Source organism: Panthera leo, chromosome B2, assembly GCF_018350215.1.
Source record: "Panthera leo isolate Ple1 chromosome B2, P.leo_Ple1_pat1.1, whole genome shotgun sequence".
Taxonomy (NCBI): Eukaryota; Metazoa; Chordata; class Mammalia; order Carnivora; family Felidae; genus Panthera; species Panthera leo.
The window spans coordinates 136429550-136448146 of record NC_056683.1 but is presented as its reverse complement, the minus strand read 5'-3'; the positions used below and the strand labels follow the sequence as shown (position 1 = coordinate 136448146).

At 39.7% G+C, this 18597-nt stretch overlaps 1 protein-coding gene across 1 annotated transcript in view; it reads left to right on the top strand.

The window, feature by feature from the left end:
* The window catches only part of SYNE1 (spectrin repeat containing nuclear envelope protein 1), a 471896-nt gene that overhangs the window by 270384 nt on the left and 182915 nt on the right, over positions 1-18597 (top strand). Inside the window, exons 72-78 of the mRNA XM_042940094.1 lie at positions 1595-1771; positions 4633-4779; positions 6293-6418; positions 7883-8059; positions 9003-9268; positions 11645-13805; positions 18224-18561. Coding sequence (XP_042796028.1) covers positions 1595-1771; positions 4633-4779; positions 6293-6418; positions 7883-8059; positions 9003-9268; positions 11645-13805; positions 18224-18561 — 3392 coding nt within the window. The remainder of the gene's footprint in view (positions 1-1594; positions 1772-4632; positions 4780-6292; positions 6419-7882; positions 8060-9002; positions 9269-11644; positions 13806-18223; positions 18562-18597) is intronic.

The window sequence follows — 18597 nt, the reverse complement described above, 5'->3', positions numbered from 1 at the left end:
AAAGTAATTTATCGAAGGAAGATATTAGCTTTATTTTAGAAAAGTGTGGCCAAAGATAGGGTACAGGAATAGTAATCATAAGGTGTCTGGATCCTGGCCAGACTCTGTTCTTCCTAGCCAGGGGAACTTAAACTCTCTGAGACTCCTCCTTTTGCTGTTCTCTAAAGGGCAAAAAAGATACCAGCCCCATCACGGAGCTGTTGCGGTGTCATGGTCGTTACAGGAGATGATGTACACGAAAGCATTTTGTAAACCACAAAGCACGGTTACTGATATGCACTGTTCTGATCTTTATTATTATGTATTGGTAGTAATTATATGTGCCAGATGACAGATGTCATGCAGTCACAATTTTATGGAGCAACTTTGGTGACCTTAATGGGACACTGAATTTTAGTCATGATGTGCTCAATATCTAGTGTGTCTTAAGAAAGCCAGTTAACCTCTTCAGGCTGCAGGATGCCTTATGTTGAGGAGGAAATTTTATGTAGCAAATAAGAATAGAAAAGCAAGTACACAATATATTCTACTAGGCACCGAGGAAATGCCCTCAATAACCTCATGGTGCAGTGGTTCTATAACAACTCAAAGACAAACGGTTCTTTTCGATATGGTGTGTATGCGATAACCATTAACCCAGCACCAGTTCAGGACATGGTGGACTGTGGGCTGCTGAGATCCCATTAGAGTTTCTCTTAAGTATATCGACGTGTCAACCCAGGAAACCTGGTGTTGGAATGTGCCACTTGTCGCTAGTATTGTATCGCCGTAAGGAAGTTAAAACCTGATTTGAAAAAGTTGGTTCCCCCTCTGTAAGGGATCTGTGAAAATGCTCACTGGAGACCACGTATGGGGATGGGGGTGTGTACAAGCTGGAGTCAGGCAGAGTGGGGTCCAGAGCCCGGGGCCCTGCCATTTACTGATGATATGGCTTGGAGCATGTTTTATAACCTCTCTGTGCTTCGATCTCCTTAGCTGTAAAATGATGATGATAATATACACTTATTAGGGATATATACAGTTCCTAGACTGTACCAGGTACTTAATAAATGGTGCATGGTAAATATTATTTTTATTACTATAAATACTATGTAATGTAAGTTAGGTATTATATAACTATAAATTACTAATAAGGCAGTCAATTATTATATCGTAGATATTATATTATTAATTAGATATTAGTAAATTAGATTAAGTAGTAATTGGGTTGTTTTAGATGTAAATTATACCAGAGTTATAATTTATAGAGCTGCAAAATGTATGGACGCCCATTTTGCTGATAATAATACCATGGAACAGATATCTCTGTAACTGTATAGCTGAGGTCATCCATGAATTCACTCTCGTCTTAACGGTTGCTGCATCATCCCTATATAACTTAATCTATTAAACTCATTACCTCTCCCCACGAGAGTATCGTTAAAAACAGATTTTTTGTTTGTTTGTGAATCTGGTTAGTAAGGCAACATGCAAAAGTCTTTCAAAAACATCATTAAACAGTGAAATGATTGATTTTAAACTTTTTTGATAAATTGGTTATTTAAAAACTAAAGGTGAAATTATGAGAACTCTGTATTTTTTTCCATTTTTGCAGGCAATGATGGAAGAAATTGCAGGTTTTGAAGACCGTTTGAACAACCTTAAAAGTAAAGGCGACAATTTGATCAGCCAGTGTGCAGACCACCTTCAAGCAAAACTAAAACAAAATGTGTACGCTCACCTGCAGGGCACTAAGGACAGTTACTCAGCTGTCTGCAGTACAGCTCAGAGGGTGAGTACCCCTAGAATATTCTAGAATGACAATGAATTAAAGAGGAAGTCTGTATAATCTAGAGCTTTTAAAAAATAACGTTGATCTTCAGTCTTCAGGATAACTTTGTTGCATTTCCAGATAGGAAATAGGACGATAGGTTTCATAGCCTCTGTGTGGACACACAATCACATATCACACATTTGATCGATGTGAAGATACTCAGTTTTCCCAATCCCTTTATTTCATAGATTGATTGTGAAAATTTTTAAAAATTTTGTTTTCTTTTGATTTGCACACTATCAATACTTATAATTTGCCATTTATTCTCTAACACCAAAGTAAGTTTATTCTGTACTTTTCACAATAATTGTTTTCTGTTTAACTCTATGCCACCTAGGTTCTACTCCAATTCAACATTTTTATGAAATCATCTAGAACTTGGATAGGGGAGGGGGGCCTGGGTGGCTCAGTCGGTTAAGCGTCCAACTTCGGCTCAGGTCATGATCTCACAGTTCGTGAGTTCGAGCCCCGCGTCAGGCTCTGTGCTGACAGCTGAGAGCCTGGAACCTGTTTTGGATTCTGTGTGTCCCCCTCTCTCTCTCTCTGCCCCTCCCTGGCTCACACTGTCTCTCAAAAATAAACATTAAAAAAAAGAAAGAAATTGGATAGGGGTGCCTGTGTGGCTAAGTTGGTTAAGCATTTGACTCTTGACGTTGGCTCAGGTCATGGTCTCATGGTTGTGGGATCAAGCCCCACATTGGGATCCTCACTGAGCATGGAGCCTGCTTGGGATTCTCTTTCTCCCTCTCTCTCTGCCCCTCCCCCACTCATTCTGTCTCTCTCCCTCTGTCTCTGTCTCTTCCCTGCTCTCTCTCTCACAAAAATAAATAAATAAACTTAAAAAAAAGAAATTGGATAAAGGAGTTAGTATCAAATTTGAGACATAACTTAATGGGTGTTCTTTTTTTTTTAATTTTTTTTTTAACGTTTATTTATTTTTGAGACAGAGAGAGACAGAGCATGAACGGGGGAGGGTCAGAGAGAGAGGGAGACACAGAATCCGAAACAGGCTCCAGGCTCTGAGTGGTCAGCACAGAGCCCGACGTGAAGCTCCAACCCACGGACTGTGAGATCATGACCTGAGCCAAAGTCGGACACTTAACTGACTGAGCCACCCAGGCGCCCCTTAATGGGTGTTTTTAATGGAATGCTTAATGTTATAGAAATAGTCTAAGATGGATAAGAATCACTCTTCTAACAAAAATTAGTTAAAATCAATGAATTGCTTTTTATCATTTCAGAATTTTTAAGTGGCATGGAAAAACGTCCATTATTTCTGTTAGTGGGCTAGCCAGTAAAAACTGGAGGTGTACACGTGACATGGGAAGAATGCTCTGTCTTCATCATGATTAAAAAAAGATGCTAGGTGATGTTAGTTGACTCACTGGACTTGAAAAATTCACATTCAAAAAATTAAGAAAGGAGTGGCTAGGACTCAGTTGGTTAAGCATCCAACTCGTGATTTTGACTCAGGTCATGACCTCAGGGTCCTGAGATTAAGCCCGCATCAGGCTCTGTGCTGAGCCTCAGGAGTCTGCTTAGAATTCTCTCCCTCTCTCTCTCTGTCTCTCTCGGTCTCTCTCTCCCTCTGGCCCTCTCCCCTGCACACCAGAAAGTTCCATGCTGTTTTATTTCATTTCACTCCCTTTTTCCCTCTATGTCATCATCTGCAATTATTTGTTAGATTTACTTAATCCTTCAGTAGAGATTTTTTTTGAACACTGATTTTGTAGCACGCATTTTCTACACATTAAGGATATTGTTTAATTGAAAAAAAAACTGGTAAATTTTCAAAGACAAACACATAATTTTAAAATAAATTTTTAAAAACTGATGAAATTCCAAGAACATAATCAGAACCTTATAATTAATGTGTGTAAAATGATAAAGAAAACTAAACACCTTATCTCTTTTTAGTTCTGCTAGAATAAGAATAAATAAGAGACAGTTCCAATATCAGATGAAAATGGTGAATTTAACAGATGACAGAGAAAAGCAGAATTCATTGTTTCTCGTGTGTTAAAAGAAGAAAAGCCATGCTAACTTCATTTCCTTCTTTTTTCTTTTCTTTCTTCTTTGTTTTTAATAGAATAGTTTGTTCAGGAAAACATTATAGGTATATTTCACCTTGATTCCAAGGAGACACGTAATAGTTTCTTAGTATGTCATTATGGATAAAATGGAAATTGGTTGGCTGGTTGAGGATTAATGAATTGAATAGACATACTAGAAGATGTTTGGATTACTATGGATAATTGTTGTCCTGAAATACAACTAAAATGAAATGACGGCATCCAACTTTCCCATTCCCTATGTTACAGTTTAGTTCCAATTTGACCATATTCTTAAAGCAGAAGTATTTGAGTTAGAGAAATACTGGTTGCCTCTTCATGATGCGGTGTTTTATTTTTACGTTTAGTTTCTAGCTTAAACAAAACATACAATATTTATTCGATGGCGGTGGTGGGAGGGACTGCAAAAGCTCTGATTTATGTTTGACAATTGACTTCAAAGGTTTCACGAATTCTACCCATTTCTACTGTTACATTAATTAGCCCTGCCCACATTCTCTTCCTCTACTCAAGATATTATAACATGCAGGTTGAGAAGTGATAAATTAAAGATGGCCATTGAGCTTTGCCATATTTTGGAACATAAGCAGACTCCTTAGATGTGCATATGGCACTGGGGAGTCCTGTGGATAAAATCCATGTAAATGGCCTGGTCAGTGTCTTTCATTTGAGTCCGGTGATCTTTATAGAGATCAACAGAGATTTCCTGAACATCCTAATAACCGTCCCATGATTGTTTCGTCTCAGGTGTACCAGAGTTTGGAACATGAACTTCAGAAGCATGTTAGCCGACAAGACACTCTACAGCAATGCCAGGCCTGGCTCTCTGCAGTCCAACCAGATTTAAAGCCAACCCAGCACCCACCTCTGAGCAGAGCAGAAGCCGTGAAGCAGGTAGTAGAGTCCTGAAAGTTTATGTAATACTGTGATTCACTCATTCAGTGAAATTGTGTTAAGTATTTACTATGTACCAAGTTGTGCTGACTCCTGAGGGCATAAAAGTATAAATAAAATCTGAGCTTCACTGAAAGAGCACAGGCAGTATAACTGAGGCATCAACTTTAATAACTACTCAGTATTACCATGGGTAACCATGGGTAAGTCACTTAATTTTTCTGAGCCCCAGGGTCCTCGTATGTAGTGATGATTGCAAGTATATTTACTTCTGAAGGTTTTGAAGAAATTCACGTGTCATACTGCAATGTACATGATTTGTAAACAGAAAGGAGGGGTGATTTTTTTCCCCACGGGATATTTGGCCATGTCTGGAGACAGTTTTGGTTGTCTCCACGGGGAGTGTTGGGGATGCTGTTGGGACCCACCAGGGAGACTGCTGAGCCCTGTGCTGAACAGGGCAGCCCCCACAGCAAAGATTCACTTGGCTTCAAATGTCAATAGTTCTGAGGTTGAAAAGGCATAGAGGCATAAATCCAACAAATTAGGATGTAGGGTCCACTCCCCTGTGAGGTCTTCCATGGTCTCCCCCCCACCCCCCACCCCCACCTCTTTGATCTTTGCTCCTACTGGGTCACTCCACACCAGTCTCAGGGCTTTGCATTTGCTGTGGATTCATCACCTGCAATGTTCTTTCCCCAGGGCATTACTGGCTCCCTCCCTGAACCAATTCCATTCCTCAGAGAGCTCTTGGAGGTATACTCCCCAAAGGAACAGCACCTCTTCATCCTACTTCCCTACTTTTACTCTGCTACATGTGTTTATCGCTACCAAACATCGCATTGCATGTTCATTTGTTTACGTATTATCTGTCTCTCTCATAAGAACATAAGCTTCATGGAAACAAGGGTTGTGTTTTGGGTACTGCAAACACAGTGTCTAACACAGAGCTTGCATAGACTCTGAGTCTCTTCACAGAAACACATCTCTCTGTGTTTCTGTGTATAGATTAAAGATCCACCCGGAGAGGCCTTCCTTAGGGCTATGGAAAGGGAAGACCACTGCAGGAAGTTTATGCAGAGGAAAAAAGCCCAGCCATCTTCATTTTTACTAAACTGGAATGAAGCTTACAAATGCACGATGACCTTTTCTTTCTGTCTCCAGAATGTGAAGAAGCAGGCTAGAGTAGGCTACTGATTCTTCCTCTGAAATGGAAGACAAGCTAGAATGTGAGCAGAGAATCTGGAAAGATGGTAGAAGTTTCTTGGGTGTTCTCTTTCCCAGACCATAATTACGTTGAGAAGCAGCCGCTGGGCAGATGGATCCCTGCCAGTGTGTTTTGAATTCCTTCCTGCGAATCACTAGTATGCATCATTTATAACAAGGGTGAAAATACTGAGCATAGCAAGGTTATTTTTGGAATGTCAACAAGATACTACAAATGGTACAAATATTTGCTCTGTAAACATGGCATGTTTCTCTTTCACTCTGACAAGTTTGGGGTTGTTTCCAGGTCAAACACTACAGAGCTTTGCAGGAACAGGCAAGGACTTACTTAGATCTCCTCTGCTCCACATGTGACTTGTCAAGCTCTTCGGTGAAAACCACAGCAAAAGACATCCAAGAAACAGAGCAAATGGTAAAATGTTTAAAAATCACATTGTATTGGTCTGTTTTATTATATTCTCTTGCTTCAATGTTAGAAGTCAAAGAAAATATTTCCTTGGGTTATTCTTTCTGTTGGATTCTACAGCCATTATAATAAGTAGATATTTGAATTTCAACTAAATCACAGAAAGTAAGCACAAGGATACCGATGCCACTGAATTGGAACATTTAGTTGCATTGAACCACTCATCATTAGAGCCTCTTTCCGCTCTTTTCTCAATTGCCATTCTCTCTTCTTTTCTGATTTTTCCACTCCTTTTTGTTTTTCTTTTCTTTTTTTCCAACCTTTTCTTTAGATAATACTAAATATGAAAAGGATCCCTGATCCTTGCTTTATATTATGGATAGGAAAGAACATGCCATCTGTCCAGGCCCTTCTAATCCATCCACGGTGACTGAGGGTGGTGTTGAGAAGGATTCTGAAGCTGTGTCTGGGCTCATGTTGTGAGAACAACACGTTGTGAGAAGTCAGCAGTACTTGTCCGCAGCAGGTGCCAGCACAGAAACATGTTGTGAGAAGTCAGCTGTACTTGTCCGCAGCAGGTGCCAGCACGGAAGCTGTGTGTTCGCCAATGATGCCTTAAACGTGTTAAGGCCACACGCTTGGGTTTAAAACAAAAAAACTTTAAAAAGAGTCAGGTTTGATATTTAATTGACTAAATATTCACAGAATAGAAAAAGGATATAAAGGAAAAAAGTATGGGAGAAATTAAATAATTAATAATGTAGATATTAAAATCATTAGAATCGTGTGTGTTTTTTTTTAACTTTTATATTGTCAAAACAAATCTCTCCTTAAATCCCTATGAAAGATGATAAAATTCACATATCTTCTTAAAGACATTATTTACTGAGGAGCGCCTGGGTGGCTCAGTCGGTTAAGCGTCTGACTTTGGCTCAGGTCCTGATCTCACAGTTCGTGGGTTCGAGCCCCGCATCAGGCTCTGTGCTGACAGCTCAAAGCCTGGAGCCAGCTTCAGATTCTGTGTCTCTCTCTCTCTCTGCCCCTCCCCCACTCATGTTCTCTCTCTCTCTCTCTCTCTCTCTCTCTCAATCTCAAAGATAAATAAATGTTGAAAAAAATTCAAAAAAAAGAAATTATTTACTGAAATAAATTATACAGTTTCAAAAGTCAGTGAAGGCAATCTAAAAATACATCCAACACTTACTTGGTGTCTTGTAAGTATCAAGAAATGCACAATCAAGAGCAATATCAGTCTTTTCTAGTTAACCCCAAGACCGAGTTCATGAGTCAGTCAAGCAGATATGTCTACTGAAATGCCCAATGTAAAAAAACAGCTTTGACCTAATACGTTGTTAAAACTTCCAGAGCTTTACAACTAATTGAAATCATATGGCATAAGTCTTAGACATTTAAAGTCTTCAGAAAATCTTAATATAAAACCTACTTTTCTTGCCTCTGTGTTCTCTCAAGATTGAGCAAAGGCTTGTCCAGGCCCAGAACTTAACTCAGGGCTGGGGAGAGATCAAGCACATGAAGGCTGAACTTTGGATTTACCTCCAAGATGCTGACCAGCAACTACAGAACATGAAGAAGAGGCACTCAGAACTGGAGTTAAACATTGCACAGAACATGGTTTCCCAAGTGAAGGTAGGAATTCATGGGGTCCAGGGGAGATAAAGGCGACTATGACCTATGACCGGCTTATGTCAGTCACTCCTTCAACATTAGTATAGCTATTTAAGGAAGGAGATAGAATCAGAATAACCTTGATTCGAAGCCAGGAAAGGACAGACGAGAAAGTAAATATTTAAATATATTCTCAGGGCTACAGTTAGCTACTTGGATTGAAGGACGTTCACTAGGTAGTTCGTTTCTGAACAAAACAGCTGCGGTTTAGCCGAAAGAGCCAGAAGACTCTGCCACTAAACAAACGTGAAGCCTTATTATTTACTAGCCTTTCGCCACAATATTGCTAAAACTGTAGGATTGTAAATGTATCAATTAATTAAATGTATCTAACCTATAAAATATGTATTAATATATGATTAATGTGAAATATAATATAAATAGGATTTATATTATAGTTTAAATATAATAGAAAATCATTTAAAGTATATTAACTTGATTAGAAGTTGTACCAGATTTTTGACAAACTTCAAGATTTATTTTTGTCTGTGATAGTGAGCCATTTATATTTTCTACTGGAACATTGTTTGCATATGCAGAAAAAAAAGAATAGAGATACATTTTTTTCTCAAAAAATTTTTAGAAAACTAGGGCTGCACTTAAAGATGAAATACTACCTTTTTTCCCTTAATGACTGCAGTATTGTTTCAGTTTTTCTTTATACTTCTCAAAATAACATAGCAAAGGAAAATACCACAGTTACCCTTTGATTCGTACATACTTGAAAATATTCATAAAGAGCTACGATTTTTAGATTTCCTCTTTGTCCTTCATGACCCCTTCATTCTACCTTCTCCAGCTACTTGAAGTGTGTGAAAATATTATGTCTCTGTCTCACTCTGTGTTTACTGGGGGCATGGGAGGCTTATTACATCTAATCTATTTTGTTGTTGTTATCCTTCAGGATTTTGTTAAGAAGCTACAATGTAAGCAGGCATCAGTGACCGCGATTACAGAAAGGGTGAATAAGTTAACCAAGAAGCAGGAGTCTCCTGAACACAAGGAAATAAGCCATTTAAATGACCAGTGGTTAGATCTGTGCCTTCAGGCTAATAATCTGTGCTTGCAAAGGGAAGAAGATCTTCAGAGAACAAGAGATTACCATGACCGTATGAATGTTGTTGAAGAGTTCTTAGAAAAATTCACTACAGAATGGGATAACTTAGCCAGGTAACAGCATTTCTCCAACGGCTCACCAAAACGCTAAGCCGGAAATGTCCTCCTTTTTATAAAAATCAAAAATGTCTTACAATTTAAACATCCTATTGTCTGTCGTTGTAAATACTGATGAAACATTATTAAGAACCTCATGTTGTCCTGTAGATACAGAGTCATGGTTTTCCTCACTCGGTGTTAAACGTAACCAGTGAGTAAAAGGAAGATGTTTGAAAAAAAGCACCATTTTCTGCCATGACCTGAAGAGACATTCCAAAGACTGTTACACGGTGACTTCAAAGAATATCCCAAGAATATGTCTAGTTTTGTTTAATTATCAGCTATGAGACTATCATCAATTCATGAAATGAATCCTTCTTGAATCTCTGTATTCCATAGGTTTCTTATCATTTCCGTAAAGTGTTACATACTATATAATTCAGTCAAGTTTCCTTGTACTTTTGGAATTCTAGAAATTAGTGAACAATCCAAATTCAATCAGTGTGTGTCCTTTGTGATTTTGTAGCAATCGAACCCCTCTTACCTTGTTTGAAAAGGATTTCCTTCTTCCCTACATATACTGGGTCATCATATATAAACTTCTGATCACTGTAATTGTTAAAATCCACACTTCTTCTGCCTAGATTTATTAATTTGTACCAATTAAAACTGAAAACATTATTCTAAAAATTTTTTTAACGTTATTTTTTTTTGAGAGAGAGTGAAAACAGAGCACAAGCGGGAGAGGAGCAGAGAGAGAGCGAGACACAGAATCCGAAGCAGGCTCTAGGCTCTGGGCTGTCAGCACAGAACCTGACACAGGGCTCGAACTCACGAACTGCGAGATCATGACCTGAGCCAAAGTCAGACGCTTAACCGACTGAGCTACCCAGGCGCCCCTAAAAACAGTATTCTAGATATAAATTATAGTGCTTTTTCTGGAAGGAGGTACACTATTTTCTGATTTGTTTACCTTTCCTTGATGCTCAGCATTCTACAAGTCTTTGAGACAAATCCAGCCAGTATCAGTAAAAACCCTTATTTTGGGTTTATAATAGGCTCCTCTATCTGGTTGACACAGGTACCTCAGACTTCCTAAGTCCCAAACACAACTCATCATACTACGTCCCAGCCCTGTTCTTTATGCTTCAGAACTCATTGTTTAGTAATTGAAAGAGACTTATAAGATTTCTTTTATCACATGTGTTTTGTAGTCAAAGGGTTGAGAGTCCTTTACATTTCACACTTACTTTTAAAGATTCCTGATGACAAGCAAACAATACCTAAGTACATAGATGAGTAGCTATTAGAGTTATTGGTTATATCTTACAGATTAAACTATCTAGTGCTTTATTGTTGGAGCTTCTTCTCATAGGAGAGCATATAATTCATGAATGACTTATTCATTTCTTTCAAGAATGCAGTAGATTGGTGTGCTTGGGTGGCTCAGTTAAGTGTCTGACTCTTGATTTTGGCTCAGGTCATGAGATTAAGCCCCGTGTTGGGGCTCAACATGGAGCCTGCTTAGGATTCTCTCTCTCCCATTCTCTCTCCCTCTCCCCTGTTCATTCTCTCTCTCTCTCTCTCCCTCTCTCTCTCTCTCTCTGTCAAAAAAATGCAGATCAGTGCTAGTCAATATTTAGTGTTTACACAAATCATCCGGGGATGTTGTTAATATGCAGATCATGTTCAACTGATAAGACCCAGAGGTAGAAGCTAAAAGTTCAGGTCAGATGTGATGGGAGGGCAGTATTAGCCTGAAGAAGAAGCACAGAGAAGTATCTAGGCAACTTGTTTTGGTGCAGCTTTTGATATAGAAATATATGAGACATTGGATCAGATGGACTTGACAGATATATTTAGAACTCTGCATCCCAAAGCACCAGAGTATACTTTCTTCTCGAGTGCACATGGAACATTCTCCAGGGTAGATCACATACTGGGTCACAAAACAGCCCTTCATAAGTATAAAAGAATTGAGATCATACCATGCACACTTTCAGACCACAATGCTATGAAACTTGAAATCAACCACAGGAAAAAGTCTGGAAAACCTCCAAAAGCATGGAGGTTAAAGAACATCCTACTAAAGAATGAATGGGTCAACCAGGCAATTAGAGAAGAAGTTAAAAAAATATATGGAAACAAATGAAAATGAAAATACAACAATCCAAACGCTTTGGGATGCAGCGAAGGCAGTCCCGAGAAGAAATATATGGGTCTTATATTCCATAATAATCACAGAACCTCTTCAATAAACCGTGAACTGAGCTGCTGTAAGCTAAGAACACCCACTTAAAGAAAATGTTGAAGTGTAATTTAACATGGTAGGAACGACCATAGATATTCGCTGGAACTAATTTGTCTTTGTATCTTTCAATGTACTGACAGGTCCGATGCAGAGAGTACAGCCGTCCACCTAGAAGCTTTGAAAAAGTTAGCGCTCGCACTGCAGGAGAGAAAGCAGGCTGTGGAGGATCTGAAAGATCAAAAGCAAAAAATGATAGAACATCTGAATTTAGATGACAAAGAATTAGTCAAAGAGCAGACAAGTCACCTCGAACAACGCTGGTTTCAGCTTGAGGACCTCGTTAAAAGGAAACTCCAAGCATCAGTCACCAACCTGGAGGAGTTAAATGTGGTGCGGTCCAGGTTTCAGGAGCTAATGGAGTGGGCAGAAGAACAGCAGCCCAACATCGCTGAGGCCCTTAAGCAGAGCCCCCCACCCGATACAGCCCAGAACCTCCTCATGGACCACCTCGCCATCTGCAGTGAACTGGAGGCCAAACAGATGCTCCTGAAATTGCTCATAAAGGACGCTGACAGGGTGATGGCTGACCTGGGCCTAAATGAGCGGCAGATCATCCAGAAAGCCCTTTCTGATGCACAGAGACATGTGAATTGCCTCAGCGACTTAGTGGGCCAGAGACGAAAGTACTTAAACAAGGCCTTGTCCGAGAAAACCCAGTTCCTCATGGCGGTGTTCCAGGCAACCAGCCAAATTCAACAACATGAGCGGAAGATAATGTTCCGTGAACACGTCTGCCTGTTACCGGATGATGTGAGCAAACAAGTCAAAACATGCAAGAGTGCGCAAGCCAGCCTCAAGACGTACCAAAACGAGGTCACTGGACTTTGGGCTCAGGGTCGTGAATTAATGAAAGGAGCCACAGAGCAGGAAAAGAGTGAAGTACTGGGTAAGCTTCAGGAATTACAGAGTGTCTATGACGCCGTTTTACAAAAGTGTAGCCATCGGCTCCAAGAACTAGAGAAAAGTTTGGTTTCTAGGAAACATTTTAAGGAAGATTTTGATAAAGCCTGTCACTGGCTAAAACAAGCAGATATTATTACATTTCCTGAAATCAACCTAATGAATGAGAGCGCTGAGCTGCACGCCCAACTGGCCAAATACCAACACATTCTTGAACAATCTCCAGAATATGAAAATCTCCTACTTACGCTGCAGAGAACTGGGCAGGCCATATTGCCATCGCTGAATGAAGTCGATCATTCCTACCTCAATGAAAAGCTAAATGCTCTTCCCCTGCAATTTAATGTAATCGTTGCCTTGGCTAAAGACAAGTTCTATAAAGTCCAAGAAACAATTCTTGCTCGGAAAGAGTACGCTTCCTTGATCGAGTTGACAACCCAGTCTCTGAGTGAACTTGAGGACCAGTTCTTAAAGATGAGCAAAGTCCCCACTGACCTGAGAGTTGAAGAGGCCGTGTCTCTTCAGGAAGGCTGCCGAGCCCTGTTGGGAGAGGTGGCTCGCCTCGGGGAAGCGGTGGATGAGCTGAACCAAAAGAAAGAAAGTTTTAGAAGTACAGGACAGCCTTGGCAGCCAGACAAGATGCTGCACCTCGTCACCTTGTACCACAGGCTGAAGCGACAAACGGAACAAAGGGTTAGCTTACTGGAAGACACCTCCAGTGCCTATCAAGAGCATGAGAAGATGTGCCACCAGCTAGAAAAACAACTGCAGGCTGTGAAAACGGAACAGTCCAAAGTGAATGAGGAGACGCTTCCCGCAGAGGAGAAGCTCAAAATCTATCACTCGCTGGCGGGAAGCCTTCAGGATTCAGGAATCGTGCTAAAACGAGTGACCGTGCATCTTGAAGATCTGGTTCCACACCTTGACCCCTTGGCTTATGAGAAAGCCAAGCAGCAGATCCAGTCCTGGCAAGAGGAGTTAAAAGTCTTGACTTCTGCCATTGGCGCAACGGTGACCGAGTGTGAGAGCCGCATGGTGCAGAGCATAGACTTCCAGACAGAGCTGAGCCGCTCCCTGGACTGGCTGAGGAGCGTGAAGGCAGAGCTAAGTGGGCCGGTGTGCCTGGACCTGAGCCTCCAGGACATCCAGGAGGAGATCAGAAAGACCCAGATTCATCAGGAAGAGGTCCAGTCCAGCCTGAGAATCATGAATGCCCTGAGTAACAAGGAGAAGGAGAAATTCACGAAAGCCAAAGAGCTCCTTTCTGCAGATTTTCAGCACACTCTTGCTGAGCTCTCAGAGCTGGACGGAGACGTTCAGGAAGCTTTACGCACCAGACAGGTTGGTTTACTAGGGCCTTCTCGTCCTGTTTTCCGCTCTGCTTATTTGTAAACAGTTGTGAGAAATTTCTTGGTTTTTATTTTGGGTTAAAATCGCTTCGTTCCGGAGTTCTTTTTCGATACTATAGTGAGTCATCTTCAACCTGACTTTTAAAAAGGTCCTGATTGTTTAGGTGCCTGGTATTAATCTCACAGGATTCCACATTGACTTTTCCTTAGTTATAACACATACCTCAGTTGTCTCTCACCTTTAGAAGAGACAATACAAGATAGCACTAATATAATCATATTAATATAATAATATGATCACGTATGAGTACGCTCATACTAAAATTAATTAATTAGAAATGAATAAGTAGAGATGCCTTTGTTAAACAATCTGAAGCCTGGTATTTCTAAGATTAGCGCTGGAGGCATTATGGAGAGCATGCAGTCCTGACCCCCTGCCGAGCCACGTTTCTTGTGGGGTGTCTCACCAATCGCCTCATCTCTTCACCCTTTCCTCCTCTGCTCTTCCTTCCCTGCAGCACAGCAAAAGCAAGCCTCGAAGGTTCGTCATGACTTTATTTGGGGATAACAAAGAAATGGGAGTATGCACAGAACTTCTCAGTTTGACCTCCCAGTTGCCCCTTGTTCTGGGGCCCGCAAATTCTATGTGTTCAAAAATAAGAAATATAAGAGCTCCCAGACTATTCTGTTCTGACTTATCCTTGGGACCTTTTTTTTTTTTTTTTTTCTCTCCCACATTTGTCCTCAGCCCCTGATTCTATGGGATTTCAGCCAGCCATTTAAGTAAAAGATGATTTTCTTTAGGATAACATAATAGCTAAAACTTTAGGGTAAAGCACACCTGAGTTTTAATCTCAGTTACTTGATCTTGGGCAAATTACTTACATCCCTTAAATCTCAGTTTCCGCTCCGGGGAAGAGGGATAATAATATTTCCCTCTTGGACTTCTATTCTCTGCGTAGGGCCTGGTGTAGACAGAAATAGCCCGCAGGGAATCTTAGCTATCACGTAACTTTATTTTCCACATACATTAAGGTTAACACTAAATAGATTTTTTTTTTTAATTTTAACATTTGGGTAAAATCTTACTAAACGTCATCAGCTAAAGTTCTGACTTCTCAAACTATAGTCTATTTAGTGTATTTTTTCCCTTTCATGTTGATTCAAGGTCATTGTTAATTTTATTTTATTTTTTTAAATTTCCCTATAGCTATAGCTATAGAGCATTTAACCTAGAGTGAAGAATCAGGACAGAAGTTACCTGGAGTTTTCATTCTCGAGAAACATCTGTTCTATAAGCTTGCATCTGTTGATCTGATGATTTCTGAACCAAAATCTTGAATCTGTTAAGGTGATCTTGTGATTGATAGTCTTAATTGATTATCTTGGCCCATTAACTAAAGGTTTTGGTTCCAGGGGCATTTCTAATCTCCACCATTGATTCTTTGCTTGTCCATACACATTCTTTCCTTATTAAGTGCCAATCTTGTATGTACTTTCTGTGTCTGCTTGTACAATGATGGCTTGTCTTGTCCAGTCACAGCTGGCTGGTTACAATGTTTCCTTTCCTTCTGGATTTGAATGGATTTCATTTTATGGGGTCCGCTTTCCATTCTTAAACTTTTCTGTTTCAGTCTCTATTCAAGACTTATGGGCCACTATTTTACTTCCAGAAATTGCTATTTAGTGTGGTGAACGCTAGTTTGGACATTTGGTGTTATTATACTTCCTTCTCCCCACCCCCATTTTTATTGAAGGTTAACTGACAAATAAAACTGTAAGATATTTAAAGTATATAATGTAATGGTTTGAGATATGTAAACATTGTATAAAAATTTCCCCCATTGAGTGACTTAGTATATCCCGCACCTCACATTTTTGTTTTGGTGAGAACATTTAATTCCTAATGTCTTAGCAAATTTCAATGAACAATAGTGTTGTCCACTGTAGTCATCATGTTACACATTAGATCCTCAGACCTCATTGAACTTAAAACTAAAAATGTGCACCATCTTACCAACGTCCCCTATTTTTTTCCATCCCCCAAACCCCTGGCAACTACTTGTCTGCTTAATTTCTGTGATTTCAGCTTTTTTTTTTTTTTTTTTTTCCTTTAGATTCCACATGTCAGCGAGACCATGTGGTATTTGTTTCTCTTCCGTCTGGCTTATTTTGCTTAGCATTATACCTCCCAGGTTCATCCATGTTTTCTCAAATGACAGGATTTCCTTGTTTTTTAAATAATGTTCATAATACATGTTTTCTTTTCTTTTTTGTAGTTGAAGTATGGTCGATACACATTACATTAGTTTCAGGTATACAACATGGTAATTTGACAAGACTATATATCATGCTATGCTCACCATGAATGTAGTTACCCTCCGTCAGCATTCAACACTATTACAACACCACTGGCTATATTCCCTAAGCTTTTTACCTTTCATCCCCACGACTTACTCATTCCATAACTGAGAGCTTGTACCTTGCACTCTCCTTCACTCGTTTTGCCCATCCCCCCTGCCCACCTCTCTGGCGACCATCAGTTTATTTCTCTGTATTTAGGGGTGTGTTTCTGCTTTTTGTTTGTTTTTTCATTTGTTTTGGTTTTTGATTCTACATATAAGTGAAATCATATGGTATTTGTCTTTGGCTTATTTCACTTAGTATAATACCCTCTAGCTCCATCCATGTGGTCGCAAATGGCAACATCTCCTTTTGTTTTTACGGCTGGGTAGTATTCCATTGTGTATATATACCACAGCTTCCTTATCCATTCATCTGCTGATAGATGAATTTATCATCTATGGGTAGCTTCCATATCTTGGCTGCTGTAAATACTGCTGCTATAAACATAGGAGTGCATATATCTCTTGAGTCAGTGTTTTCATTTTCTCTGGGTTAATATTCAGTAGTGGAATTACTGGATTGTATGGCATTTCTATTTTTAACTTTTTGAGGAACTTCCACACTGTTTTCCGCAGTGGCTGCACCAGTATACATTCCCACCAACAGCGCATGAAGGTTCCTCTTTTTCTAAGTCCTTGGTAACACTTGCTATTTCTTGTCTTTTTGATGCTAGTCATTCTGACAAGTGTAAGGTGATATCTCATTGTGGTTTTCATTTGCAGTTCCCTGAAGATTAGTGATGTTGATCATCTTTTCATGTGTCTATTGGTCATCTGGATGTTTTCTTTGGAAATATGTCTATTCAGGTCCTCTGCCCATTTTAACTGGATTATTTGTGTGTGTGTTGGTGTTGAGTTGTTTAAGTTTTTAAAATATATTTTGGCTATTAGCCCCTAGTTGGATATATCACCTATGAATATCTTCCATTCAGTAGGTTGCCTTTGTGTTTTGTTGATCGTTTCCTTTGTTTTGTAAAAGCTTTTTATTTTGGTGCAGTCCCAACAGCATATTTTTGTTTTTGTTTCCTTTGCCTGAGGAGACATATCTAGAAAAATGTTGCCAAAGCCAATGTCAAAGAAATTACTGCCTATATTTTCTTCTTGGAGTTATATGGTTTTAGGTCTCACACCCAGGTCTCTAATCCATTTTTAGTTTATTTTTGTGTATCACATTTTCTATAGCCATTCATTAGTGAATGAACACTTAGGTTGTTTCCCTACCTTGCCTAGTGAAAAATGCTTCTCTCGACATGGGAGTACAGATATCTTTTTGAGATAATGATTTCATTTCCTTTGGATAAACACCCGGAAGTGGGATTGCTAGATTATATGGTGGTTCTATTTGTAGTTTCTTTAGGAACTTCCAAACTGCTTTCCATAGTGGTTGTTATTATACTTCCAGCCAAGTGAGGTATTATCTCACTTTGGTGAATATTCAATCTGTCACATCTTTCAAAGCATATATATTTTTACAAGAGAGAGAAGTTTCAGATATAGTCAAGATACCACTAATACATTTCTTTTTTTGTTAACGTTTTTTTAATTTTATTTTTGAGACGGAGAGAGACAGAGCATGAACGGGGGAGGGTCAGAGAGAGAGGGAGACACAGAATCTGAAACAGGCTCCAGGCTCTGACGGTCAGCACAGAGCCCGACGCGGGGCTCGAACTCACGGACCGGGAGACCATGACCTGAGCCGAAGTCGGACGCTTAACCGACTGAGCCACCCAGGTGCCCCAGTAAATTTCTATTCCACTTCTGGCCTTGTTTATTTATTTTAACTGCCATAATAAAATCTTAATAAGAATAGCAGAAGGAAAAAAAAAAGATAATAATGAATCGCAGCCACCCCCTCCCCCCTCACAAAATCCACCAACGTATCAATTCATTTGTACACATATATCCACTTGACTGAGGACTGGAAAAGAAATGGAAAAAATTAAACTATTTATGGCAAATACATTGCAATTAAGAGTTGACTGTGTTTGCAATTACTGTCTTTCAGGCTGCCTTGACCCAAATATATAGCCAATGTCAGAGGTACTATCAAGTATTTCAAGCAGCGAACGACTGGCTTGAGGATGCTCATGAAATGTTACAACTGGCAGGCAATGGCCTAGATGTGGAGAGCGTAGAGGAAAATCTCAAAAGCCACGTGGAATTTTTTAGTACAGAAGATCAGTTCCATAGTAATCTGGAGGAGCTCCAGCACCTGGTAGCCAGCCTGGACCCACTCATCAAGCCAACTGGAAAAGAGCACCTAGCACAGAAAATGGCTTCCCTGGAAGAGAAGAGCCAGAGGATAATACAGGACTCACATGCCCAATTAGATCTCTTGCAGAGGTATTAGAGTTGTTTTAGTCTTTATATTTCAGTGAA